The sequence below is a fragment of the Vombatus ursinus genome, unplaced genomic scaffold, assembly GCF_900497805.2.
Source record: "Vombatus ursinus unplaced genomic scaffold, bare-nosed wombat genome assembly UNPS02014798.1, whole genome shotgun sequence".
Classification (NCBI taxonomy): Eukaryota; Metazoa; Chordata; class Mammalia; order Diprotodontia; family Vombatidae; genus Vombatus; species Vombatus ursinus.
The window spans coordinates 23,800,870-23,828,160 of record NW_020954576.1 but is presented as its reverse complement, the minus strand read 5'-3'; the positions used below and the strand labels follow the sequence as shown (position 1 = coordinate 23,828,160).

Here is a 27,291-nt window from a genome sequence, read left to right as displayed (position 1 = left end):
AAGGAAGTGATTTGCAGGATAAACTGGAGATAAACAACAAGGGCACACTCTAATTTTAAGTGGAACTGGGAAAGGGTTCATGTTATCAGGTGGAATTTTAGCTGAGACTTGAAGGAAGCCAGGAGGCAGAGATGAGGGAGAGCATTCCAAGTATGGGGGTTAACCAGTAAAAACATCCACAGTAGGAATATGGGAGAGTCTTATGCAAGGAATAGAAAAAAGGCCAGTGTCACTCAGCTGAATATGTTGAGGGGCTATTTCAACAGTCCAGATGTGAGGCAATTAGGGCCTGTACCAGAGTGGTGGCAATGGCAAAGGAGAAAAGAGGTTATATTGTATAGTGTATTACCCTTTCCTTACCTTTTCTTTTTTCTTTTAAAAGAATTAAAATATAAGAAAGCTTCTCCTATGTTCCCTGTTTTATCTTTTTTATTTAATAAAGGTTGACTTGAGCTGTTTTATTCAGTTTTTAATGCAGCAAAAAGTTACATTGACCTTCTCTGTTGTTTAGAATAAGAGCATTCTAAATTTAAGTAGAGATGCAATAAGTACTTTTAATTAGGTATTGCTGTGGAACCAACAAAAAGTCTTAATAAAATGGTTTTACTGAACCATATACGCTAGATAGTATTGAACCTGAATGACAAACTTCAGATACCAACTATTTGACTGTATTTTTTTTATATTAACAAAAGAGTATGTAGACAACAAATATCACATAATTATTCTTCAATAGATGAAGAAAAGGCTTTTGACAAAATAACAACACTCATTCCTATTAAAAACATTAGAAAGCTTAAAATGGTAAATAATATCTAACTAAAACCAAGAGCAAGCATTGTATCTAATAAGATCAAGGAAGAAGCAAGGATGTCCATTATCACCACTTTTATTCAATATTGTATTAGAAATGCTATTTATAGCAATAAGACAAGAAAAAGAAATTAGAGGTATAAAAATAGGCAATGAGGAAACAAAATTATCACTCTTTGCAGATGATATGATGGTATGCTTAGAGAACCCTAGATTTAGCAAAGTTGCAGTATATAAAATAAACCCACATAAATCACTAGCATATACTACAAACAAAACTCATCAGAAAGAGATAGAGAAATTCCACTTAAATTACTATAGGCCATATAAAATAAACTCGGGGAATATATGAACAAGATTGATTACAAGACACTCTTTACACAAATAGATCTAAACAATTGGAGACGTATTAACTATTCGTGAGTAGATCAAGCCAATATAATAAAAATGACAATTCTACCTAAATTAATTTACTTATTATTCAGTGTCACATCAATCAAACTACTAAAGAATTATTTTATACAGCTAGAAAAAATAGTAACAAAATTCACCTGGAATAACAAAAAGTCATGAACATCAAGGAAATCAAAGAGAAAAAAAAGGTAAAGGAAGGAGGCCTAGCAGTACCAGATATCAAACTATATTACAAAGTGGTAATCATGAAAAAAATCTGTTACAGGCTAAGAAATGCAGTAGTGGAGCAGTAGAATAGATTAGGTATACAATACACAGAAGTAAATGACTACAATAATCTAGTGCTTGATAAACCCAAAGATTCAAGCTTTTGGGGTACGAACTCACCATCTGAGTTCAAAATTGCTGGGAAAACTGGAAAGTACTTTGGAAGAAAGTAGGCAGAGACCTATGTCTCAGTTATCTTTAATCTCTCCCTGTCTCCTGGCTGCTTCCTTATTGCCTACAAACAAGTTTGTGTGTCTTCCATCTTCAAAAAAACCTCACATAATTCATCCATCCCAAATAGCTACCATCCCATATCTTTAGTGGATAAATACTTTGAGAAGGCTATCTACAAAAGATGACTTCACTTCTTTCCTCTCACTTTCTTCTTAACTCTCTGCAGTCTGGCTTTTACTCTCATTATTCAACTGAAATTGCTCTCTCATAAGTTAAAAACATTCTGTTAAATGCCAAATCTAATGGCTTTTTCTCAGTCTTTATCCTTATGGATCTCTCTGCAGCTTCTGACACTTCTGACTACCCTTTTTTCCTGGATATTCTCTTCTCTCCAGGTTTTTGTGATACTATCCTGGTTCTCCTCCTACCTGTCTGGATACTCCTTCTCAGTCTCTTTTTGCAAATCTTCAGCCAGGTAACATCCACTAACCACCAATGTCCCCCAGGTTCTTTCCTGAGCCCTCTTTTCTTTTTCCTCTATTTTCTTTCACTTGGAGATCTCATCAGATACCATGGATTCAACTATCATCAGTGTGCCAATGATTTTCAAATCTATGTATCCAGCCCTAACTTCTATAACTTCCAGTCTTGAATATCCAACTCCATTTTGAGTATCTCAAATTGGATGTCTCACAGACAATCTTAAACTCAATATGTGCAAAATTAAACTTATTATCTTTCCTCCATCGCCCTTTTGGCCAAGTTCTCCCCTTTTTCCTAATTTTCCTGTTACCGTCAAGGATACCACCATATTTCCAGTAATTCAAGCCTACAATTTAGGCATCATCTTCAAATCTTCACACTCATTCCCTTCCCCACATCCAATTGGTTGCCAAGTCCTATCAATTCTACCTTTGTAATATATCTTATATACATATATATATATGTGTGTGTGTGTGTGTACGTATATATGTATATATGTGTATGTGTGTATATGCCCCTTAAATCTCAGCCAAAGTGCCACCTTCTCAAGAAGTCTTTCCTAGCCCTCCTTAAACTTAGTGCCTTCCTTCTGAAAATATGCCCAATTTATCCTGTTTACATCATGTCTGTATATAATCATTTGCATGTTTTCTCCCTACATTAGACTTTGAGCTCCTTGTAGACAAGGTTTGTCTTTTGCTTTTCTTTGTGAATCCAGTATTTATTACAGTTTCTCGCACATATTAGGCACTTAATGCTTACTGACTGACTACTCAAGGTACCAGATAGTGATGTCAACAGCATGAGCCTTTATTCCCCTGAGCCAATTAGGGATGGCTTAAAGGATGGTTTAAATACCCTCTGAAGAAAAACTAGCTTAACTTACATGACAGTCAGGGAGAGGAAAGAAAATATATATCTCACCACAGTGTTTAGTCTGTCTATATACGCAGAGGATGTAAAGTTCTCTCCTCTGTGGAGCATAAGCTACTTGGAGGCAGATTATTTTATTTTCTATCGTTGAATCTTTGTTTCCAACGTAATAACTTGTGAGGGATTGTCTGATGTTGGCTACGTGCCACGTGGAGGTTATGGCAAGTTGGGGCAGGGACAAGATATTAGGAAGTAACCGGAGCTCACGCTCCCGAGGCAGGGGGCTGTGCCATGTGGAGTTGTGGTGAACTGGGGTAGGAACAGGATATGGGGAAGTAGCCAGAGCATGTGCTCCTGAGGCAGGGGGCTGTGCCACGTGGGAGTGGGACGGCAGAGAACAAGCTCCCTTTGTCTAGTCCTCTGCCTAGGTGCAGCGCTAACCCCAGACGTCTCCTTCCTGTATCCGGGCCTAGCCTCCTGTGTCATGTCCTCTCCCTAGGTGCAGCGCTAACACCAGACGTATCCTTCCAGTATCTGAGCCTAGCTTCCCGTCACATCCTCTCCCTTGGTGCAGTGCTAACCCCAGACATCCCCTTCCGATATCTGATCCTACAATCAATGACTAGTAGGCGGGCTGAGGAGGAGGGGCTAGGAAGGTATATAGGGGCGGTAGGGGTCAGAGCTTGCTCTCTCTTGTTCCTGCTCTCTTGCTCTTGCTTTCCTGCTTGGCCTTGCTGTGATAGCCTCTGAATAAAGCTCGAGTGTTTGCACCTCCTGATCAGCTCGTGGGTGGGCTCCGAAGACTGGTAAGTATGACCCTGGCAGCCTGCTCCTTATAGGAGGAGAGTGCACGGCGCGACCGGCACAATAACTGGCCCATAGTACATATTTAATTAAATGTTAACCAACTGAAACAACAAGTTGATTCAGAAGGGAAGAAGTGTGACTGATAGTCAGAGGTAAAGAAACATGAGTGACATCATGATTGACACATACTCCCAGATAAAAAGCCTGGGTTATGCCAGAAAGGAAAAGAATGTTAGGTAATTGAGAGCCACCTGTATGAGGATCCTAACTGTTGATTGGATCCTGTTGACAATACTGCTACACTAAGTGTTTAGAGTCACCATATGTAGAAGGTGATAAGACACATATTTATTGACTAGTAGAAAAAAGATGACCTGAAAGAAATCTATAGAATGGTTATGTAATTACGGATATCTTTTCTTAACAGCACTGCTACCAAATGATAATTTACTTATATGCTTAAAAGGCTTAATAATGAAAAGGCAAATTGTAGCAGAGTAAAAAGCAAACTCCAACAGTAAGTGAGAGACCTGAGCTCTGATTTATAACTCTGACATGAGCCAGCTTTGAGATCCTATTTAAGTCATTTCATCTGTTTGGGTCTTAATTTCTATGAATAAAATGAAGATGCTGGACTAGATCAAAAAATTACCATATACAGGTTTACAACACATGATATAAATAAAAAAATCAATATAAAAATGTACAAGTATCTTAAATGAAAAAAATTACTATTTCTTGACAATATTAAAGGATTATAGGAGATACTGCTATAAATACTAAGTGTCATCCATAATTTCACTATGATATTAGTACAACACTGGAAGAATGGTATTTGCTAATAGAGAGATACCATTTTCTTAATTGATAAGCACTCTGGAGAACTATTTCTGTCTACAAGAAAATATTAATAATGAACTATGGAAATTTACCTGTTATTTGTTTCCTCAACTTCTCAATTTCTTCTTTTAAGTTTTTTATTTCTAAATCTTTGTTTGCAGTTAATGGGCCATCTACAGTTGAATACTGCAGAGCCTGGACTGTCTGTGTTGATTCTTTAAAAAGAAAGAAGGAAAAATAAGATAACAGTGACTCACATGCATTTTATGAACTACATTAACAGACATATGGAAAAATCCTTGCAGAGTTAATGACAAAGTCCAGACATAAAAGTATTATGACTCTAGAACAAAATTCACAAATGTTCTCATTCTTGCCATCTTAAGAACATATGCCTAACGAACTGGGAAGGTATCCTGTACATAACTTGACCTAATCCACAACTCATAGGACCATCTCTCTACTTTGGCCCCAGTGGCCTTCTCACATTGGCGTCTTCCTCACACCGAAGGTCTCTTTCTCAAATCACTGAGTTCCTCCTCAAACCTCCATTTCAGAAAGCCCTCACACCATTCATGCTCTCTTTAAACAGGGAAAAGCACATAATTCCCTTGATTATTTCCTCGCCTTTTCCCTGAGCTGATAGGAAAAACAGAACAACAGATAGATATTTTCTTTTTTTCTACTTCATGGACCAGCTTTACTGGCTTTCATACTTTTCCCCATGTTAGGGGTTCTATATTTGTTCCTTTCCACAGGCTGTCCTCCATGGATACACTATATTAGCTACACAGCTCTGATCTTAGAATAGAACTAGTTTCATTCAAAGTTCAGCTCCAGTCTACATCTTTCTAGATACCTCTAACTGTTAATACTTTCCTCTATCCTTTCCTATTTCTTTCTGTTTATTTTTGAAAATGTTTGTTATATATTCACATATCCCTGTTTTCTCCCTCTTCAGAATATAAGCTCCTTGAGAACAGTGACTATTTAATTTTTGTTTCTGTATCTAGCACTATCTATCACATAAGAGTACAAAACAGTGGCAGCACTACCTTAAAACATTCTTTACCTTGAAGCTTTCTACTAAGCTCAAGTTTTTCCTGTTCAAGACGTCTTATTCTCCGTTCATAAGCTTCAGTTGCTAAACTGTCCTCCAAAGTTCGCTGAATATTGACATCAACATCCACTGAGGGAGGTCCAGCTGTAACTCTTAAACAACTTCGATCTGAAAGAACACTGAAGAAAAGAGAAAATAACTTGGCATCATTTTGAGATGAAAATCTTGAAGATAAGTAAAAACAAGGTTATTCATCATTCATAAAAGAATTTAACTTTTTAACATTCTAGAACAATCAGCAATATTTAAATAAAAAAAGCAACCTCATTTACCTAGTAAAACATTTTAATGAAAATACCAAAATTCTATAGTTCCTTAAATTGGCTTTTTTAAATGACATATAAAGTTGCCTAAAAAAAAAAAGTCTGGCTCTTTAAAGAATAACAAGAATTTCTATCAATATAGTTATGTGAAAGCATTTCAGCTAATATCATCAATGTTTTGTTACATAATTCTATTGATTAGAATGATATTCAAATACATAATGGTTCCTTAACTACAAACACACAAATGGATCTGTGATTCTCTCTGTTTGAAGGTTCTTTACCAATTAATCCATGCCTAAGCATCCCATGAACCTTCTTTTCCTGTGAAGATGCTTATGCCAAACTCTGTTGAGTGGTTCTGGCTCTCTCAGAGAAGACTGTTGGAGGTTCTAGAGCTAAATGTAACTGGCGATGCTATCTCTTGTGTTTTTCAAGAAATCTTGACTAGGGAAGATGGTGGAATAAGACAGGAAATACTGGGCTCTCCAAAATTCTCACTCAAACAAGATAAAATATTGCCTCAAAGTGAACTTTCAGCAGCAGAAATAATCTAAGACAACTGGAGAACAACTCAGGAAACACCTGACCTCCAAGAGCCTAGGTTTGGCCCAATGAAGTGTAAACATCTCCAGGCAGACTCCCCTAAATTAACAAACAACAAGCCCTGGAAGCAACTGGGATTCAGGAAACTTTACCTTACAGTGTGGTGGTGGGATAGCTGATCAGGGGAGGATTGAAGGACCCTGCACTCTTGTGGGACACCAGGCCCAGGTGGGTGAGGATTAGTGAGCACATGCCTACTGAGTGCAGTAGCAGAGGAGCAGGGACCCTGCTCACTGTCAGCATTAGCAGGAGAGTCGAATCCTGGTTTTGGTTCCAGGGCAGAGGGGTGAGATGAAGTTTGCAGCCAGGAAAGGGACTGACTGACAAGAGCAAGAGCATTTGCAGTGACAGTGTAGCTGGGGGCACTAGCCTTGGCTCAGGGGCAGAGAGGAGTACCTGAGGTAGGGCCCCTGGCAGAGCTCAGAAAACAACAGAATGAAAAACCTAAAGTCTGAGGCATCATTCCCCACACCTTGGGACTAGAATAGACTATATTAATAAGCCACATATATGAGGATGCATGCGCACGCACGCGCGCGCGCGCACACACACACACACACACACACAAATAGTTAACACAGGAGAAAGAACCTGACCAAAGATAGCTATTATGGGGATAGAAGAGATCTGGGTTTATACTCGGAAGAAGATATAAAGTTAAAAAAGCCCCTCTCACTTCAAAGAAAAATGTGAAATTGCTACATGTCCAAAAAGAGTTCTTAGAACATCTTACTGGGGGGGGGGGGGGGGGGGCGGAGCCAAGATGGTGGAGGGAAAGCAGTGACTGTCTTGAGCTCTCTCCCAAAGCCCTCCAAATACCTAAAAAAATGGCTCTAAACAAATTCTAAAGTAGCAGAACCCACAAAAAGACAGAATGAAACAAATTTCCAGCCACAGACAACCTGAATGGTTGATTGGAAAGGTATATCGCACTGGGCGGGGAGAGGAGCACAGTTCAGTGTGGGTGCCCAGGTCGAAGCAACCCTGGAGCAGGCCTCAGAGGACTGAATCGCGGGCAGCTGTGGTGGTTTCCAGACTTCTCAACCCAGGAACCCAAAGACAACGTGGAAGGTCAGTGGGAAAAGTCTGTGACTGTGGTGAGAGAGCAGTTAGGTCTCAGCCACAAGTCTCGAGCTCGGCCTGGGGAAGTGACTGTTTCCTGAGCTTCTGGCCCACAGACTGAGGGGGAATCAAGTGGCTGATCAGAGGGGGATTGCAAGGATCTCTTTGCCAGTGCTGAGGCAGGAATCTCTTGCTCTACTGGTGCTTGGATCTAGGTCACAGTTCGGAGGGGTGATCCTGGCGTGGTGAAGTTTGTTGTGGCAGCGGAGAGGAAACACCTTGCGCCTTATCATAGCACCTTGGAAGAACTGAAAATTTACAGGTCCCTAGAAGTAGCTCTGAAAACAGCTGTACAAACCCCCGAAGCTTGAGACAGTACACTCTTCACATTGGAAGCAGACTTTTACTTTAACAAAGAGTTTAAAACTCAAGGAATTGGCCGGTATCATGAGTAAGCAGCACAAAAAGAGTCAGACTCTATTATCTTACTTTGGTGACAAAGAAGATCAAAACATGCAACCAGAAGAAGATAACAAAGCCAAAGCTCCTACATCCAAAGCCTCCAAGAAAAATATGAATCAGTCCCAGGCCTTGGAAGAGCTCAAAAGGGATTTTGAGAAGCAAGAAGTACAGGAAAAACTGAGAGTGATGCAAGAAAATCATGAAAAACAAGTCAACAGCTAGCTAAAGGAGACCCAAAAAAATACTTAAGAAAATAACACCTTAAAAAATAGCCTAACCCAAATGGCTAAAGAGGTCCAAAAAGCCAATGAGGAGAAGAATGCCCTAAAAAGCAAAAGTGGCCAAATGGAAAAGGAAGTCCAAAAGCTTACTGAAGAAAATACTTCCTTAAAAATTAAAATAGAGCAATTGGAAGCTAGTGACTTTATGAGAAATCAAGACACTGTAAAATAAATCCAAAAGAATGAAAAATTAGAAAACAATGTGAAATATCTCATTGGAAAAACAACTGACCTGGAAAATAGATCCAGGAGAGAGAATTTAAAAATTATTGGACTATCTGAAAGCCATGATCAACAAAAGAGCCTAGACATCATCTTTCAAGAAATTATCAAGAAAAACTATCCTGATATCTTAGAACCAGAGGGCAAAATAGAAATTGAAAGAATCCACCGATCACCTCCTGAAAGAGATCCCCAAAGGAAAACTCCTAGGAATATTGTAGCCAAATTCCAGAGTTCCCAGGTCAAGGAGAAAATATTACAAGCAGCCAGAAAGAAACAATTCAAGTATTGTGGAAACATAATCAGGATAACACAAGATTTAGCAGCTTCTACATTAAGGGACCGCAGGGCATGGAGTATGATATTCTGGACAGCAAAGGAGATAGGACTACAACCAAGAATCACCTACCCAGCAAAACTGAGTATAATCCTTCAGGGGAAAAAATGGTCATTCAGTGAAATAGGGGACTTTCAAGCATTCTTGATGAAAAGACCAGAGCTGAATAGAAAATTTGATTTTCAAATACAAGACTCGAGTGGAACATGAAGAGGTAAACAGGAAAGAGAAAATTATAAGAGCCTTATTAAGGTTGAACTGTTTACATTCTTGCATGGAAAGATGATATTTGTAACTCATGAGACTTTTGTCAGTATTAGGGTAGTTGGAGGGGAAAAATTATATATATGTATATATAGATATAGATAGATAGAAAGATAGAGGGCACATGGTGAGTTGAAAATGAAGGGGTCATATCTGGAGAATAAAATTAAGGGATGAGAGAGGAATATACTAGGAGAAGGAGAAAGGGAGAGGTAGAATGGGGTAAATCATCCCACAAAAAAAAAAACCCAACAGAAAAGAAAAGGCTCTTACAGTGGAGGTGAAACGGGGGAAGGTGAGAGGGAATGAGTGAATCTTATTCTCACAGGATTTGACTTAAGGAGGGAATAACATACACACTCAATTGGGTATGGAAATCTGTCTTACCCTACAGGAAAATGGGGGGGGGGGGAAGGGGACAAGAGAGTAGGGGAATGATAGAGAGGAGGGCAGATTGGGAAAGGGGGTAATCAGAAGCAAATACTTCTGAGGAGGGGTGGGCGGGATAGGATTAAGGGAAATAGAGTTAGTTTTTCACAGCATGTCTACTATGGAAGTGTTTTGCATAACTGCACATATACAACCTATATTTAGTTGCTTGCCTTCTCAATGAGGGTGGGTGGGGAGGGAGGAAGGGAGAAAATTTGGAACCCAAAGTTTTAAAAACACATGTTTTAAAAAAATATTTTCACATGCAACTGGGAAATAAGAAATACAGGAAATGGGTTACAGAAATCTATCCTGCCCTACAGGAAAATAGAAGGGGAAGGGAATAAGAGAAGGGGGGGAGAGATAGAAGGGAAGGCAGACTAGGGGAAGGGGTATTTAGAATGCATGCCATCTTGGGGTGGGGGGAGCGGCAAGATGGGGTGGAAATTTGTAACTCAAAATCTTGTGGAAGTAAAGGTTGAAAACAAAAAAATAAATAAAAATAAAAATTATCATAAAAAAAAGAAACTGAGGCTCTGGGATATGAAGGGATATGAGCAAGGTCACACAGTTAATGAATGATGTAAATGGGAAGAGAATTCAGGCCTTCTGATTCATTTCCAGGGCTTTTATTTTCCTTGGCTTTCAATAAGATATTTTTAAATAGTCCTCAGACTTCCTGTGGATTATTTACTTTTAGACTATTCTATTCTTTCTTTTTTTATTTTTAACAAAACCTGGATTCTGTTATAGATTTTTTTAATGGAGAAATTAGTTTGTTTTTTAATTATGCATTCCCAGGGAGAAAGATGATTTTACTTCCTTCATAGTATACAGCATTAGCCAGGACCTCATTAGAGCACTGAAGCTACTTGAAATTGGGAAATGAAAAACTTGGAGAGAATGAAGAGGGGGAGGATCAAAGATGATCAAAGCAATGGAAAAGAAAACCTATGAGAAAAGATGTGAGGAATCAGGAATATGCAGATGAAAGAAGGCTGATAACAACTGTCTTCTACTACATGGATGTTTACCATACCAAAGATGGCTGATGAGCTATTTTCCATTACCAGGAAGAACACATTAGGAATAAGAGAGATTTTGTTTTCATTGGGATGATTTTTGTCTAATTACAAAGGATTCCAAAATCATAGACCTAAAAATAGAAGTCAATAATATTTTACCACTGAATATTTCCATATTATTGAGGTTTGATTAAAAAAAAAGAAGAAGAAGAAGATCTTATGAAGGACTTGAGAGGTTGAGGAAAAGTTAGGGGAAAAAAATAAGAAAATCAAGAACATTATGAAAAAAGTCAACAAATTGGAAAAAGAGATTTAAAAACTTAATAAAATAACCTCTTAAAGACTAGAATCTGGCAAGGGGAAGCTAATGATGCTGTAAGACACCAAGAAATAATAAAACATAATCAAAAGAATGAAAAAATGTAAGAGACTGAAATAGCTCATTAGAAAAACTGATAGGGGCAGCTAGGTGGTGCAGTGAATAGAGCTCTGGCCCTGGAATCAGGAGGACCTGAGTTCAAATCCAGCCTCAGACACTTAATACTTACTAGCTGTGTGACCCTGGGCAAGTCACTTAATCCCACTTGCCTCACCAAAAAGCAAAAAAAAAAAAAAAGATTTACAGACCAGATCAGACAGAGATAATATTAAGAATTGTTGGACTACTGGAAAGTTATGATTAAAATAAAAAAGGGATCTAGGTATAATATTGCAAGAAATCATTAAGGAAAATTGCCCTGAAGTTCTAGAACAAGATGGTAAAATAGCAATAAGAACTATCCATCTATCACCATCTTAAAGATCCCAAGATGAAAACTTACAGGAACATCATAGCCAACTTTCAAATTTCCCAGGTTAAGGAGAAAATACAAGCAACAAGAAAAATAATTTAATACTGTGGAGCTATGGTCAGGATAACACAAGATCTAGTAGCTTCTACATTAAAAGACTGAAGGGCTTAGAACATTATATTTTGAAGAGCAAAGGAGCTGGGTTTGCAGAATAATTTACCCACAGCAAAGCACAGTAGTATAATCCTGAATGCAAAAAAAAAAGAGGGGGAGCATTTAAGGAAGTGAAAGACTTTCAGGTATTTTTGACAATAAAAGACCAGAACTCAATGGAAAATTTGACATATAAGATCCAGGAGAAGCATAAGGTAAACAATGAAGACCAATTATAACAGACACCACAAGGTCAAATTGTTTACTTCTTGTATGAGAAATGTTATGTACTCGTATCAGAAAGTGTTATATACTTCTATGAGAAAACGTTATCTTACTTGGGTAGTTTAAAAGAGCATACATAGACAGAAGGCTTGGAGTTGAGTTGAATATGATGGGATGATTTTAAAAAATGAAACTGGGTAGGGGGAGGTAAAATGAAGCAATTATCCCACACAAAAGAGGTGTAAATGGAAGAACTATTACAGCGAAAGCATGGGGGGTGGAGAGCTGGTAGTACTGGAACCTTATTCTCATCTGGTTAAAGAGGGAACAACATATACATTTAGAAGGGTATAAAATTCTTTTAAATTTATAAAGAAATAGGAAGGTAAGTGGACAGAATAAGGGAAGGACTTTTAAAAGGGTGTGTAGATCAAAAAGTAGCAGGGTGGAAGGAGAGGACAAGGGAGGGATTCTTTTTTTAAAAATTAATTTATTTTAAATTTAAATACACAAAAAGAAAAGAAAAAGAAACATATAACTTTAAATAGAAAATAAGGAAAGGGAAAAAAAAGCATTGCCATGTGCACAGCAGAATGTAAGAGATGATTCAAAATATACAGCAATAAATTTCCATTTCAAGAAAGCCTAAATAAAAAATACTACATACTGTGTTCAGAGCTGTTCATCTTTTCTCTGTTTCATTGTAAGTTTTGTTTTGTTCTCTGCCATGCACTTTTTATTTTGTTCTTTTCCTTCCCTCCTCCCGCCCCAAGGCTATAATTAAGTATGGATACACACACACACAGATATCTAAAATCATACTCATATATAGACATATACATTTGTAAGTATCTATGTTATACCATACTATACTTGTTTGCTGTTTCTCTGAAGGTGGATAACATTTTCTTTCATCAGTCAGAGTCTTTCCATATTTTTCTAATTCCACCAACTCATAATTTCCTATACCACAGCAATATTCCAACCTTATACTGTCTAGTTATTTTAAATAGCCTAAAACAATATTAATATGGTATGTAGTTCACCTATTTTTCTCTTTTCATTAAATTGATTTTAGCTTTAACTTTGTCTTAGATCAGGACTATTGACCCTGTTTTTCCCCCCTAATAAATTTTACTCCTGATCTTTATTTCATGTTTGTGTGTATCTCATTTTCTATCTCTTGTGACTCTTCGACTTTACTTCTATCTGCTAGCTTGCCCTACTGTTATGTAACCTACCCCGTTCCCTGCCAAGATCCCTCCCTTATCCTCTCCCCCTATGTTTTCTCCTTACCCTCTTATATCTATCTGGATTTAGAAAACTTTTATAGCCTTCCAAATATATGTTATTCCCTCTTTATCCCATTCCTGTCAATCTAAAATATCCTTCTATACCCCTCAATCCTATTCCCTCACCCTCTTATTTCATTATTCCCCTCTAAATGTGTATTTACACCACCATTTAGGTGTCTAAATCACGTACCCGGTTTTGACTTTATCTTGGTAGAGGGTGTGAAATGCTGATCTGTACCTAGTTTCTGCCAAACTATTTTCCAGTTTTACCAGTGGTTTTTGTCAGTGAATTTTTGAAAAGCTTGGATCTTTTCTTTATCAAATACTAGATTACTGTGGTCAGTCACTACTGTATGTAGTGTGCCTAATCCATTCCCCTGATCCACTTATCCATTTATTTTGTAGCTAGTACCAGATTGTTTTATTTTGATGATTACTGCTTTGTATGTACTTTTTGGTTTTCATTCAGGATTATGCATAACTTTGCTGTGTATGGTATTTTTGGTCAGAATTTCAGTTTTTACTCTTTTATTAAAAAAACTGAAGGAAGGTAGCATAGCTATACCAGATCTCAAACTGTATTACAATTTGATATATAATGTTCCAAGACCTGTGGTCTTTTAGTGTAGCCCCCACAAACAAGACAAAATAACCTCAGGGTTAATGTAGAGCTGTAAAAATAAACAAGAGTTGGGGCAGAACAGTGGTCCTCCTAGGATAACTGGAGAAGATCTGAAGAAAGATTTGAGGGCTGAGGTTTGGGCCCTGTGAAGAGTAAACACCTCCAGGCTAGTTCCACTGAAAACAGCAAGTGGCAAGCCCTGGGTCTAGGTGGGTTGGGAGGTAGCCTTGGCCTCAGCAACAGGAATTTTCCTCTCCCAGACACTGTAGGCAGTCAGGCATCTGAGTGGGCTAAAACTGAGGGAACCTCTTCTAATAAAGGATGCCAGACCCAGCCGTGCTGCCATGACATGGCCCTGGGTGAGAAGGAATCAACACATGCCTGGCAAATGCAGGAGCAGTGAGGCAGGACACTGTTGGCTGTGGGCCCATAGAAGAGGATGGAGTTCTTGGTTTCAGTTCCAAGCCAGAGGGGAGAACTGAAGGAGGATCTAAGGCCAGAGGCACCATCCCCCATACCCCAGGGCTAGGAGTAATTACAAAAAGTTAGCTACTAAGGAGAAAGAATCCAACCACAGAAAATTACTATGGGAATAGAGAAGACTGGAGTTCTTCTTCAGAGGAAGACACTGAAGTGAAAAAAGCCTCTCCTGCCCCAAAAAGTAAAGTCAAATTGTCATCTGCCCAAAAAGAATTCATAGAAGAACTTTAAAAAGACTTTAAAAATCAAATGAGAAAGGTTGAGGAAAAATTAAAATAAAAAATAGGAACAATTTAAGAAAAACAAGAAGAATATGATAAGAAAGTCAACCAACTAGAAAAAAAGATCCAGTATCTTAAGGAAGAAAACAACTCCTTGAAAATTAGAATTGGGGTAGCAGCTAGGTGGAGCACCGGCCCTGAAGTCAGGAGGACATGAGTTCAAATTCGGCTTCAGACCGAACACTTGACACTTACTTAGCTGTGTGACCCTGGGCAAGTCACTTAACCCCAACTGCCTAAGCAAAAAAAAAAAAAAAAAAAGAAAGAAAGAAAATTAGAATTGGGCAAGGGGAAGCCAGCAATGTTATAAGAGACCAAGAAGTAACAAAACAAAATACAAAGAATTAAAAACAGCAGAAAGTGAAACATCTCATAAGAAAAACAATTGATTTGGAAAACAGATCAAGAAGAGAAAACATAAGAATAAACTACCTGAACGCTATGATTAACAAAAGAATCTTGATACAATAATGCAAGAAATAAGAAAATTGTCCTGAAGTGTTAGAACAAGAGAGGAAAGTAGAAATAGGAAAAATCCACTGATCGCTACCTGAAAGAGATGCTGTGACAAAACCTATAGGAATATCACAGCCAGATTCTGAAACTTTCAGCGACAAGAAAAAAACAATTCAAATACGGCAGAGACATAATTAGACTCACACAAGACCTCTCAGCGGCTACACTAAAAGACCTTAGGTCTTGTGAAACTATATATCGGAGTTCTGGCCAAAAATACCATACCCAGCAAAGTTAAGCATAATCCTGAATGAAAACAAAAAAGGACATTTGATGAATTGCCAGACTTTCAGGATTTTGTTGCAAAAAGTCCTGAACTTAATAGAAAATTTGACATACAAGATCCAACAGAAATATAAGATGCACATCAAAGACTAATCACAAGGGACTCAGTAAGGACAGATTGTTCACTTTTTCTATGAGGAAATGAAAATTGTATGTCTAAGACTGTTATTAGTCATTGGGATTTCAAAAGAAAGATTGGGGTAAACCTGAGTATAATGTGATTCTAAAAAAGTAAAACCATTTAGGAAAAGATAAAAGAGTAGTTATCTTATACAAATGAGGTGTGAGAGAAAGAACTGACACAGAATTAGACAGGGAAGAAGTGCTGGTAGTTCTGGAACCCTACCCTCATTAGGAATGGGTTAAAGAGGGAATAATACACATAAAGCTAGAAAAACAACAAAATCTTCTAAATTCAAAAAGAAATAAAAGGCTTAGGGAGGGGGAAAAGGAAAAGGGAGGAATTTTACATGGAAGGGAGAGGATAAGGGAGGGTTCTTTGGGGCAGGGTAAATTAAGTAATAGGAGGGCAAGCTAGGGGGTAGAAGTAAAGCAAAGGAATCAGGAGATACAAACATAAAATAAAGGTCAGGAGCAGAATTTATTAGGGGGAAAAAGGTAGGGGTAGTAATCATGATCTCAGAAAAAGTTAAAGCTAAAATAGATTTAATCAGAAGAGACAAAAATGGAAACTATACCATGTCAGCCATACTAATCAATATTGTTGTAGACTACTTAAAATAAATAGACAGTATAAGGTTGGAATATTGCTGTGGTACAGGAAATGATGAGTTGGTGGACTTAGAAAAATAGAGAAAGACTTGGACCTCTAAAGGAAGACGTTATCCACCCTCAGAGAAACAGAGACAAATAAATACAGAACAGTATTACACAGATGCATGAATGTGTGTGTGTGTGCGTATGAGTGATTATAGATATTTAAGTATATGTAAGTGTATGTATGTATATATGTATATATTTATGTGTATATATGTGTATGTATATGCATGTGTACATATGTATATATGTGGATACATACACACATTAGCACATTTAATTATAGCCTTCTTGGGGGAGGGGAGGAGAGGCTGAGGGAAGGGGCACTGGGAGGGGGGAAAGAACAAAGTAAAAATTGCACAGCAGAGAACAAAAGAAAACTTACAAGGAAGAAAAGAAATGATGGACAGCTCAAAACACAATGTGTAGTATTTATTATATAGGCTTTCTTGAAACAGAAATTTATTTATTTTTTTTAGGCAACTGGGGTTAAGTGACTTGCCCAGGGTCACACAGCTAGTAAGTGCCAAGTGTTTGGTCTGAGCCTGGATTTGAACTCAGGCACTCCTGACTTCAGGGCCAGTGTTCTATCTACTGTGCCACCTAACTGCCCCTAAATGGAAATTTATTGTATAATAATTTGAATTCTCTTATGTTCTACAGTGCATATAGCAATGCTTTTTTCCTTAACTTATTTTCTATATAAGTTTGAGTATTTAAGTTTATAATATTTTTTCTTTTCTTAATGTGTATTTATGTTTTAATATTCAAGTTTGAAAATAAATTAAGAAAAAAAAAGGAGCAGCTAGGCACAATGGATAGAGCCAGCCCTGGTGTCAGACAGACCTGAGATCAAATCCAGCCTCAGATACTTAACACTTAATAGCTGTGTCACCCTGGGTGAGTCAGTTAACCCTTATTGCTTTGTGAACCAAAAAAAAAAAAAAAAAAAAAGAAGAAAAACAAAAACAAAAACAAAAACAAATTAAATAGGCCATAAATGAGCTTCCTAAGAAAAAAGCATCAGGACCAGACGGATTTATAAGTGAATTCGACTAAATATTTAAAGATCAACTAATTCCAATATTAAATGAATTATCTGGAATAATATTAAAGAAAGAGTCCTACACCAAACTCCTTTTATGAAACAAATATGGTACTGACACCTAAACTAGAAGAGTAAAAACAGAGAAAGACCAATTGCATTAATGAATATGGATGCAAAAATCCTAAATAAAATACTAGCTAGTAGATTACAACAGTATATTAGACAAAGTTTACACATTTTGACCAAGTGGGATTTTGACCAGGAATTCAAGGGTGGTTTAATGTAAGGAAAACTATTAACATAACTGATTATATGAATAATAGGAGTAATAAAAATCCCATGATTCTATCAATAGATGAAGAAAAAGCTTTTCATAAAATCCAATACTCATTCCTATTAAAAACACTTGAAAGCATAGGTATAAAGGGATTTTTCCTTAAAATGATAAGAAGCATCCACCTAAAACCATCAGCAAGCATTATTTGTAACAAGAATAAGCTAGAAGCCTTCCCAATAAAATCAGGAAAGAAGGATGCTAATTGTCACCAATATCATTCAATATTGTATCAGAAATGCTAGAAACAGCAATAAGAGAAGAAAAAAAAATCAAAGGAATCAGAATGGGCAATGAGGTAACAAAACTATCTCTTTTTGCAGATGATATGATGATATACTTAGGAAATCCTAAAGATTCAACTAAAATGTTAGTGGAAACAATTAACAATTTTAGCAAAGTAGCAGGATATAAAATAAACCTACATAAATAATCGGCATTTCTATATACCACCAACAAAATCCTGCAAGAAGAGAGGGAAGGAGATACCCCATTTAAAATAACTGTAGACAACATAAAATACGAGAATACCTTTCAAAAACAAACCCAGGAATTACATGAACATAATTATAAAACACTTTTATATAGTCAGATTTAAATAATTAGAAAAATATTAATTGTTCATGGGTAAGCAGGGCCAATATAATAAAAATGACAATTTTATCTAAACTAATCAATTTATTCAATGCCATCCCAATTAAATTCCCCCTAAAAAATTTTTCCTGAGCTAGAAAAAAATAATAACAAAATTCATCTGGAAGGCCAAAAGGTTGAGAATATCTAAGGAATTAATGAAAAAAATTGTAAAGGAAGGAGGCTTAGCAGTACCAAATCTTAAACTATACAAGAAGGCAGTAATTATCAAAACTATCTGGTACTGTCTAAGAAACAGAAAGGTAGATCAGTGGAACAGAGTAGACATACAATACACAGTAGCAAATGTAACATTATAGTAAACTTGAGTTTGACAAATATAAAGATTTAAGCTTTTGGGATAAACATTTATTTGATAAAAATTGTTGGGAAAACTGGAAAGCAATCTGGCAGATTATTGGGCATAGACTAATATTTTATATCATTTAACAGGATGAGGTGAAAATGAATACATGACTTAGATATAAAGGGAGATAAAAGAAAATTATAAGACCATGGAACACATTACTTATCAGACTTGTGGATAGAAGAATAATTTATGAACAAGAAAGAGGAAGGCAGTGTGAAGTATAAAATGGATAATTTTGATTATACTAAGTTAAAAGGTTTTGTAATAAATGAAACTAATGTAGCCAAAGTTAGAAGGAAAACAGAAAATTGGGAGAAAAATTTTATAGACATATAGATAGTCTCATATCTCAAATATATAAAGAACTTTATCAAATTGATAAGAATAAGTGTTATTCTATTGATAAATGGTGAAAGGATATAAACTGGCAGTTTTTCAATAAAGAAATCAAAACTATATATTGTCATATGAAAAAATGCTCTAAATAATTATTGATTAGAGAAATGCAAATTAAAATAACTTTGAGATATCATCTTACATCTATGAAATCAGCTAAAATGATAGAAGGGGAAAGTGACAAATGTCTGAGGGAATTTGGAAAACTGGAACACTAATTCACTGTTGGTGGAACCGATCCAACCAATCTGGAATTATACTCAAAGAGTATACTGCCTATACCCTTTGACCCAGCAATACCACTGTTAGGTCTGTTTCCCAAGGTGATTAGAGAAAAAAGGAAAAGAACTTGTATGTCCTAAAATTTTTCTAGTTTTTTGTTTGTTTGTTTGTTTGTTTGGTTTGGGCTGTTTTTTGTTTTTTTGTTTTTTTTTTTTTTTGTGGTGGCAAAGAAATGGACATTGAGGCCATCAACTGGGGAATGGCTAAACAAGTTGTGATATATGATTGTAAGAGAATACTACTCTGTTATAAAAATGATGAGTTGCTTGATTTTAGAAAAACATGGAAATACTTGCATGAAATAAGAAAGAGTAAAATGAGCAGGACCAAGAGAATGTTGTACACAGTAACAGCAATATTGTTCTAAGAACAGGTTTGAACTAAGTCATTTTGAGTATTATAAATACTTAAATCAATTACAAAGGACCTAAAAAGGAAAATGCTATCCATATCCAGAGAAAGAACTAATAAACAGAAGTATGTATAGTACGGTATTATATATACACAAACACACACACACACACACACACACACACACACACACACATTTGTGTCTAATGGTAGCCTTCTCTAGGGTAAGAGGAGGGAAGAGAAAAAAATGCACAGTAGGAAAAAAAAAACCCTTAAAGGAAGAATAGAAAAGCAGGGTAGCTTTAAGAACAATGTGTAATATTCATTACACAACTTTAAAAAAAAAGTAAACCGTGAAATGGAAATTTATGGGTTTATATTGAATCCTCTTTTTTGGTGCTGTGTAACATGGAAATGGTTTGGGGTTTGGTTTTTTTTTTTTTTTTTGGTCTTTTTGTATTTAAGTTCAAAATAAATAAAAATAATAATAATAATAAAAAAGAAATCTTGAATAATTCTGAGCCACATTGTTGGAATACAGCTTTTAAGACGATATTTTGCTCTACTATGTCCAATATTTTTTGTGATAAACAATAAGTAATAAGATCTTTCAATCTTTACATCTTTTGGTCAATGGTCTGATGATGAAGATGTGATTTTCTAGGGAACACTGCTTCTGAAAGCTTGTCTATGAATAATTTTCATAAAAATTTCACATCAATGGGAAAGTAGGCATATAATATAGTAAGTCTTAATGACTTCTTGGTCACATTTTTCCAGTATTAATAAGGCTACAACATATAAACAAAGAGAAACTCTAAAGAAGAACTGGAGTAAAAGTCAGGGAAATATATAATAGAAAAAGGAAGACAGACTGATGATTTAGAAAGGCAGTTTTCTGTTTCCAAAGCCAATGTTCTTTCCAATATATATCACACTTCTTTTACAGTGACAAGTGGCACTTCACTGATATTTTGTGTTGTCAGGAAAAAATAAAGATGGTCTCCCAATGTCTAGAGACTCTCTTGGCAAACTTATGGAAGGACATGGAAAAGAGTTCCACAGAAGGACCAGCATGATTAGGTTGCTATCTTTGTTACTAAAGAGAATATTCAAATCGATAAGATCCTATATCCATATGGGGACGAGTAAACTTCTGTATGAAATTATTTTTCTCTGCACAGTATTTATTTTCATTATCAATACCCACAGTTTAAGAAGCATTGGTACGGTACATTTTAGCAAAATGTAGTTTCCCTATTTATCTCTTTTAATTGGGTCTTTTTTATTTTTTGCTATTGTATTATCTGAAATCATAATTGCTACCCCTTCCTTTTTCATTTCAGCTGAAGCGTAATAGATTCTGCTCGAGTACCTTATTTAAACCCTGTGTTTATTTTCTACTTCAAATGGGTTTCTTATAATCAACATTTTGTTAGATTTTGTTTTGAATCCATTCTACTATCCTTTTCCATTTTATTAGTTATTTAATTGTCATAGTTATGATTGTTAATTACGTATTTTCTTCCATCCTCTTCTCTTATGCTTTTCCTTCTCTTTGTTTCTTGTCCCATCTTTAAGAGTTTGCTTTGCTTCTGACTAATCTCTCCCTTAATTCCTGTTGGATGAAATATATTTCTACACTCATAAGTCATCAAGGACAGAACGTACAAAGCTTTAAAAACCTAAAACTGCATTAAGACTTTTAGGACACCCTGTAAAAATGTTGATTTAATAGTCACTTCTACAAAAGCCCTAGTCAAATGCATCATTGTGGCATAGATGTAACTTTGGGTTCTCAAAGGCTTTGCCTGCTGAGTGCAAGATCCAATGGGTTCTACTATGCTTGCAATGGAAAGGCTTAGAGTATGGACCTAACACAAGACAAAGTCTGTTTTCTGATGTACTGCCTAAGTACTTGATAATGAACTTTTTATTCATAACAATCCATGAAACAAAATAAAGTACATAACAGTCCCTAATACTGTGCAGGCCCTTTCTGATTCAACAGAGGCAGTGGCAGAGAAGCAGAAAAGGCATAAGAAGATGACAAGAAACAGTTTTTAGAGCACCTATAAGCTTAAAAAGGTAAGACTGGCTGGTCAGATGGCAAGAATGAGGGATAACAGGTATATATCTAAAGTCATACTTGAGGTATTGATACTCTTGTAACGTTAGGGTAAAGCAAGGAGGGCCTCCATTATGCTCAGCAGACACCCTGGGATGGATTTTTGAAATAACATGGACAAGAGTACTATAGGATGGGTGGGTTACAGCTGGGCTGTGATTTGCACGGTTGAAGAAAATTGAGTCAATGAGATTACGGGATACATTTGAGTATTGAGTATAAAATATAACACGACTATTGGTTCTCTGAATGTGAGATCACACTGTTCAACAGCCAAAGAGTGAAACATAGAGCTGGAGGAACTGAATCATATCAATCTTAACATTCTCCCAATAAACAAAATGAAGGGGGAAAAAAAATCAAGCTGTAGCAAAATGGAAGGAAAGTCCACAATTTCTCCTTGGAAAGGCAAAGAAAGGAATTGGTAGAGTCAGTTTTACTATGAACCTACAGTTAATAGGAAACAACATATGATGGGATAAGATACAGTGGAGATAATTGTAGGTTATGCACTATATCTGTTGTGAAGAGGGAGAAATTTTATTAAGAACTCATTAAAACCCTCTACTCTCAACATTCATTAACCTCAATGCAAATTTTCCTTATAGATTTTTAATAAATTAACAAATGAATTAGAAGTACGTCCAAACATTTTAAGAAATTTAAAAATATCTACCCAAACTTTTCTGTGAGAAGACTGAGATAAATACTGAAACTGAGTTAATCCATTAAACAATAAAACCTTTAAGATACTGTTATATCACCAACATTTTTCAAATTAGAAGGATTTCCAGTAGATCATCTTAGATTTTTAAAACTTAAATTCATATCACTTTGCTTTTAACCTAGTAAAACTTTTTTTTTAAACATTTCAAACTTACCAGCTACTAGTATATGTAAAACCAACAAATGGCAGATGATGACCAGAGAATGCAGTATGGGTTGGAGGGGGCATCGTTTCCTGAGAAGGAAAGAACACAGGATGAATGATAAGTACTACCTGCAGAGTATGTCACAGAAGTTCATTTATATTAGTATATACTTTAACAAATCCAAGATTGCATCAGTACTGGCACTCCACCCTGTTGAAAGTAGACTGTAACCTTCTATGCCTCAGTGAATTATCTTTCATTATTTGCTAAGGCAAAACAAATTCCATCATTTGATACTCAGCTTTCTGTTGACAAGCCTACCCAGACTTAAGCTGGTTCTCAAATGACAGTAGTTACCTGAGGAAAAGTTATTCTAGATGCTAATGGGACTGTGAGCAAATCAATTGTGCCTTAGCTTTCTACAGCCACTGAGAATGTTATGCCCCTTGAGATCTGGCCGCCAGGACCCTATCTGCCCAGTGTAGCTGGTCCAGGACCAGAGTTTCACACACTTTCCCAGTGTGTGAAATCAAATGTGATAATCAAATCACTGTCCCAACAGGGGACGAGGACAGAGTTACCTCTACCTATGGAAGACAGGTAAATCAACTATGCCTCAGCTGTAGGAGCAGTAAGGTAACAGATTGCCACATGGACTCCATTTACCCCCAAGCAACCTGGCAACTAAGTTCTTTCTAGAACCAGAGGTTCCTACCCCATTTCACCAAATAAAATTAATATAACATTTAGGTCCAGTGGCACATCCACCATTGCTACTGGGAAGAGTGAGACATCTATATAGTTCAATAACTAGTAAATACTCCTCCCCTTCCCTTCTCAGTATCAGTGATTTATAGGTAAAAGCTCACTAGGTTTCTGCTGGGGCTACTACTTTCCTGTTAAGCATCAGCAACCACCTCAGCCCTCCCCCTTCCAAGTCCCTTTCTGAACGTGCCCTTCCCTATCACTGTGCTCTCTAGAATCCCTTCATATTGTTAAACAATTCCTTTTCCTCTCATATGCTATCATTTTCCTATACACAAGGGAACTTTACCCCTCTGAGAGGTGCCTTTTAAAAGTGAATTTAAGATTATTTAGGAGTTTGATGTTTTCATTAAAAGAAATTTCCACTAGATTAATAGTGCTGATTTTTCAAAGTAGTTTTATTAATTTATTAATTCAAGCTTGTGCTCAAAACACGTAGTATAGAATTTTCAACACAATTATAAAAAAATTTTAAAAAAGTTTTAGGTACCCCAAATTAAGGACATCTGCTCTAGGATGTGCCAAAAGTCAAGTGATTACTGTTGTGTTTGATGAAGCAAACTCACTTGAACTGTTACCTAAATTGATGCTGCACTCTATCACGACTGTTAAATGTCTATTTTTTTGAATGAATTATAAACTGCAAGTCTAAAATGGCTTGTGTGAGGAGATCTTCAGAGGCTTGAGTTAGGTCTTTGGACATCTCTAAGCAGTAATATTTAGAATTAGGTTTATCAAAATTAATAAAAATTGCTTCTATTAATTTAAGCTTATGCTCAAAACACATAGTATAGAATTTTCAACACCTTCAATACATTGATCCAGGATGAAAAACAGATATTTCCTTACTACTCAGTGACACATTCAGACACTTTTCCTGAAACCGTTACTCAGCAACTTTTCCTCCTTTAAGGTTCACTCCATTCAGATTTTTGTGACAGCTATCTATGATTCCCTCAACTATTTTTTCTTTCTCAGACTTTACTACTTAGTACATAGACTTACTCTTCACCCCAAACTCTGTCTCTTTCTACTTGAGAGCTTCGGTACTATGTTTAGTACTTCACTAAAGTCAAGTAGTTTGACTTTCCAACTCAGCAACTGCCTCAATTTCCATGATTGTACTTTCACTCCTCTTCAGCCACCATCTTATTGAACCTGAACCCTGTGACATGATATCCCATCATCCTCTTCTCAACTTCTTTCTACTGAATGCTGTAAATGAGGTTATGCATTTATGCTGAGACCACTACAGACTTATGTTATATAATCTCAAATGAGCCACTAGTGCTGCATTATAATCCTTTTGCTTTTCTCTAGTTGCCTATCTACTGCACTTGCCTCAGTATTTGTTCTAAACGACATCTCTCTTGGGGCAGCTAGGTGGCACAATGGATAGAGCACCAGCCCTGAAGTCAGGAGGACGTGAGTTCAAATCCGGCCTCAGACCAAACACTTGACACTTACTAGCTGTGTGACCCTGGGCAGTCACCTAACCCCAATTGCCTAAAAAAAATAAAAACTAAAAAAAAAATAAACCACATCTCTCTTCAAGCTAACTGCACCACTCTTTTGCAAAAACAAAATGAAATGCAAGTAGAAGAGAAGGTGTTCAATAGAAAAAAAAAATCTTCATAGCAAACATCACTGAAAAAGATCTCTCATTCAAACTACAGACAGGAATTATACAAATACATAAGAAAAATGGACAATTCCCTGACAGATTAAAAAGCCAAAGGATATGAAGGGCAGTTCTCAAAGGTGAAAATCATAAGTATCAACAACCACATAAAAATGTCCCAAATCATTAAAAGAGAATCAAAACAACTAACACTTCACCTTATATTCATCAGACTGTGAAAAAGATTGGTAAATGTTGGATAAATTTTACATATTTGAAAATACCCCTAATGTGGCTAAAAGTATGAAGAGCATGGAAATCTAAAATTCAGGGCATAGACAATCCTAAAATAAGAATATAACTTTTGAAAACAAGACACAATTTTCAAATTAACAGATCTAATAAAGTGCCCACGTTTAGACATTCTACTTTTTCAATGCTTTAGTATGATTTTAACCCATAAGTTTAGTTTAATTCATGAATTTGGAAAAATGCACAATTACTTGATAGAAATGCACTTCCAAGAATAACTGACATGAAAGTGGTTGTTTTATGGATGTGGGCAAAGTTTCTGCCAGATACAACCTTCAAGATTCAGAATTGTTTTTACTCCTAATCCTCCATAAAATTCTGACTCCAATGCTTCATCTAGACATGGAGGCTACCCTGTATTTTTGAGGACTAGACCAGTAGAGTACAGACTCTTGAAGGTTTGATCATGCCGGAAACTCTTCAGGGACAAGCCTAGCAACAAATTATGTCTGCTTTCTGAGGACCACTCAGTCCAGTTACACATGGGGAGGCTCATCGCCAGTCGGAAATGAATACTATGGCTATAGGAAGGAATTATTTCTTAAAAATTGCTTTTAGTCCTCAATGAGTATACTCCTTTCATTCCTAAAGTAGTAGCAGAAGAATAAAAGGGAAAAACTCACAATGGCAAAGATGATAAAAGAAAAAAATAGTCAAGGTTCAAAGGGTTGTGAAAAGACATTAATAAATGATGAGTAGAGATGTAATCTAACTATTCCTAGGAAAAATTTAGAAAAGTCACTAAAATGTAAGTACCCTTTGGCCCAGAGATAGTACTACTGGTCACATGCAACAAGGAAACAAAAGATTGGAAAAAAAAAACAACACTTTCCAGACCTCAAACTGTATTATAAAGACAACACTACCTGGAACATGTTAAAAAACAAAGCGGTCCAATGGAACACATCGGACTAGAAACAATCTGAAATAATAAAACAATAGTAACCCAGTATCTATAAAATGCAGTAACATAAATTACTTGAGGAAGAACTCTCTATTTGACAACAACTGTTGAGAAAACCAGAAAGCAGTCTGGCAGAAATTAGATGTAGATGAACATCTTATACCACACACCACAATAAACTCAAAATGAATATACATTCTGAATATTAAACATGATACTATAAAAAAGAAAACTACAAGAGATATATTGCACAGCTATGTTAGAAAGTAAATTCTTAAAAACGGTCAATATGTATTTATTAAGTGCTTACTATGTGCCAGACACTGTGTTAAGCACTGGCCACTGGAAAAAAAAAGCAATAAAAAAATAAAAAAAAAAATAATTGTCCATACACTTAAGGAACTCATATTGTAATTGTGGAAAGAAGGGGGAAATTTTAATATATAAGACATGCATATATAGAGAGAGGCAATTACAACATATAAACTCTTTAATTGAGATTACATGAAATTGAGGACAATGAATGAACAAAATTAAAACAACTTGCAAAAGAATGAAGTCAATTGTGAAAAAAAATCTCTGTATAAATATCTTTAATAAGAGACTACTACTCAAGATTTATAGAAAATTAACAACTATATAAGATCGAGTCATTAAATTAACGGATGATGGTCAAAGGATATGGTCAAAGGATATGAACAACTAGTTCTCAAAAAAACTGCAATCTGCTGACAACTATTTGAAAGAATGATCTAAATCACCAATTATAAAAGAATGAAAATCAAAACAACCAAGCATGAGGTTTTATCTCATACAAAAAATAAGTAGCAAAGATGACAAAAGATGGGAATAGTAAATGTTTGGAGGTGTTGTGGAAAGATAGGCAAACTAATGGGTTGCTGATGTAGCTGGAAATTGGTCTAACCATTCTGGAAAGTAATTAAGAATTAGGTAAAGAAAGTAACTGAAATATCCATATCTTTTGACCCAGACATTCTATTGCTAGGCATATATACTAAGGTTGAGGACAAAAAGAAGAAAAAAATGTGGGAAAGATCCCATGGATATAAAAATACTTATGGTCAGATTTTGGGGTAGAGGGGGGAAG

General features: G+C 36.1%; 1 protein-coding gene across 2 annotated transcripts in view; it reads right to left on the bottom strand.

The window, feature by feature from the left end:
- Nucleotides 1-27,291, bottom strand: part of LOC114049605 (serine/threonine-protein kinase MRCK alpha) — a 410,500-nt gene that overhangs the window by 135,547 nt on the left and 247,662 nt on the right. For both annotated transcript variants that reach the window (XM_027870865.1, XM_027870866.1), the window contains exons 9-11: nt 22,591-22,670; nt 5,744-5,910; nt 4,764-4,886 (exon numbers count right to left, since the gene is read on the bottom strand). In XM_027870865.1, the coding sequence (XP_027726666.1) occupies nt 4,764-4,886; nt 5,744-5,910; nt 22,591-22,670 (370 nt within the window). The remainder of the gene's footprint in view (nt 1-4,763; nt 4,887-5,743; nt 5,911-22,590; nt 22,671-27,291) is intronic.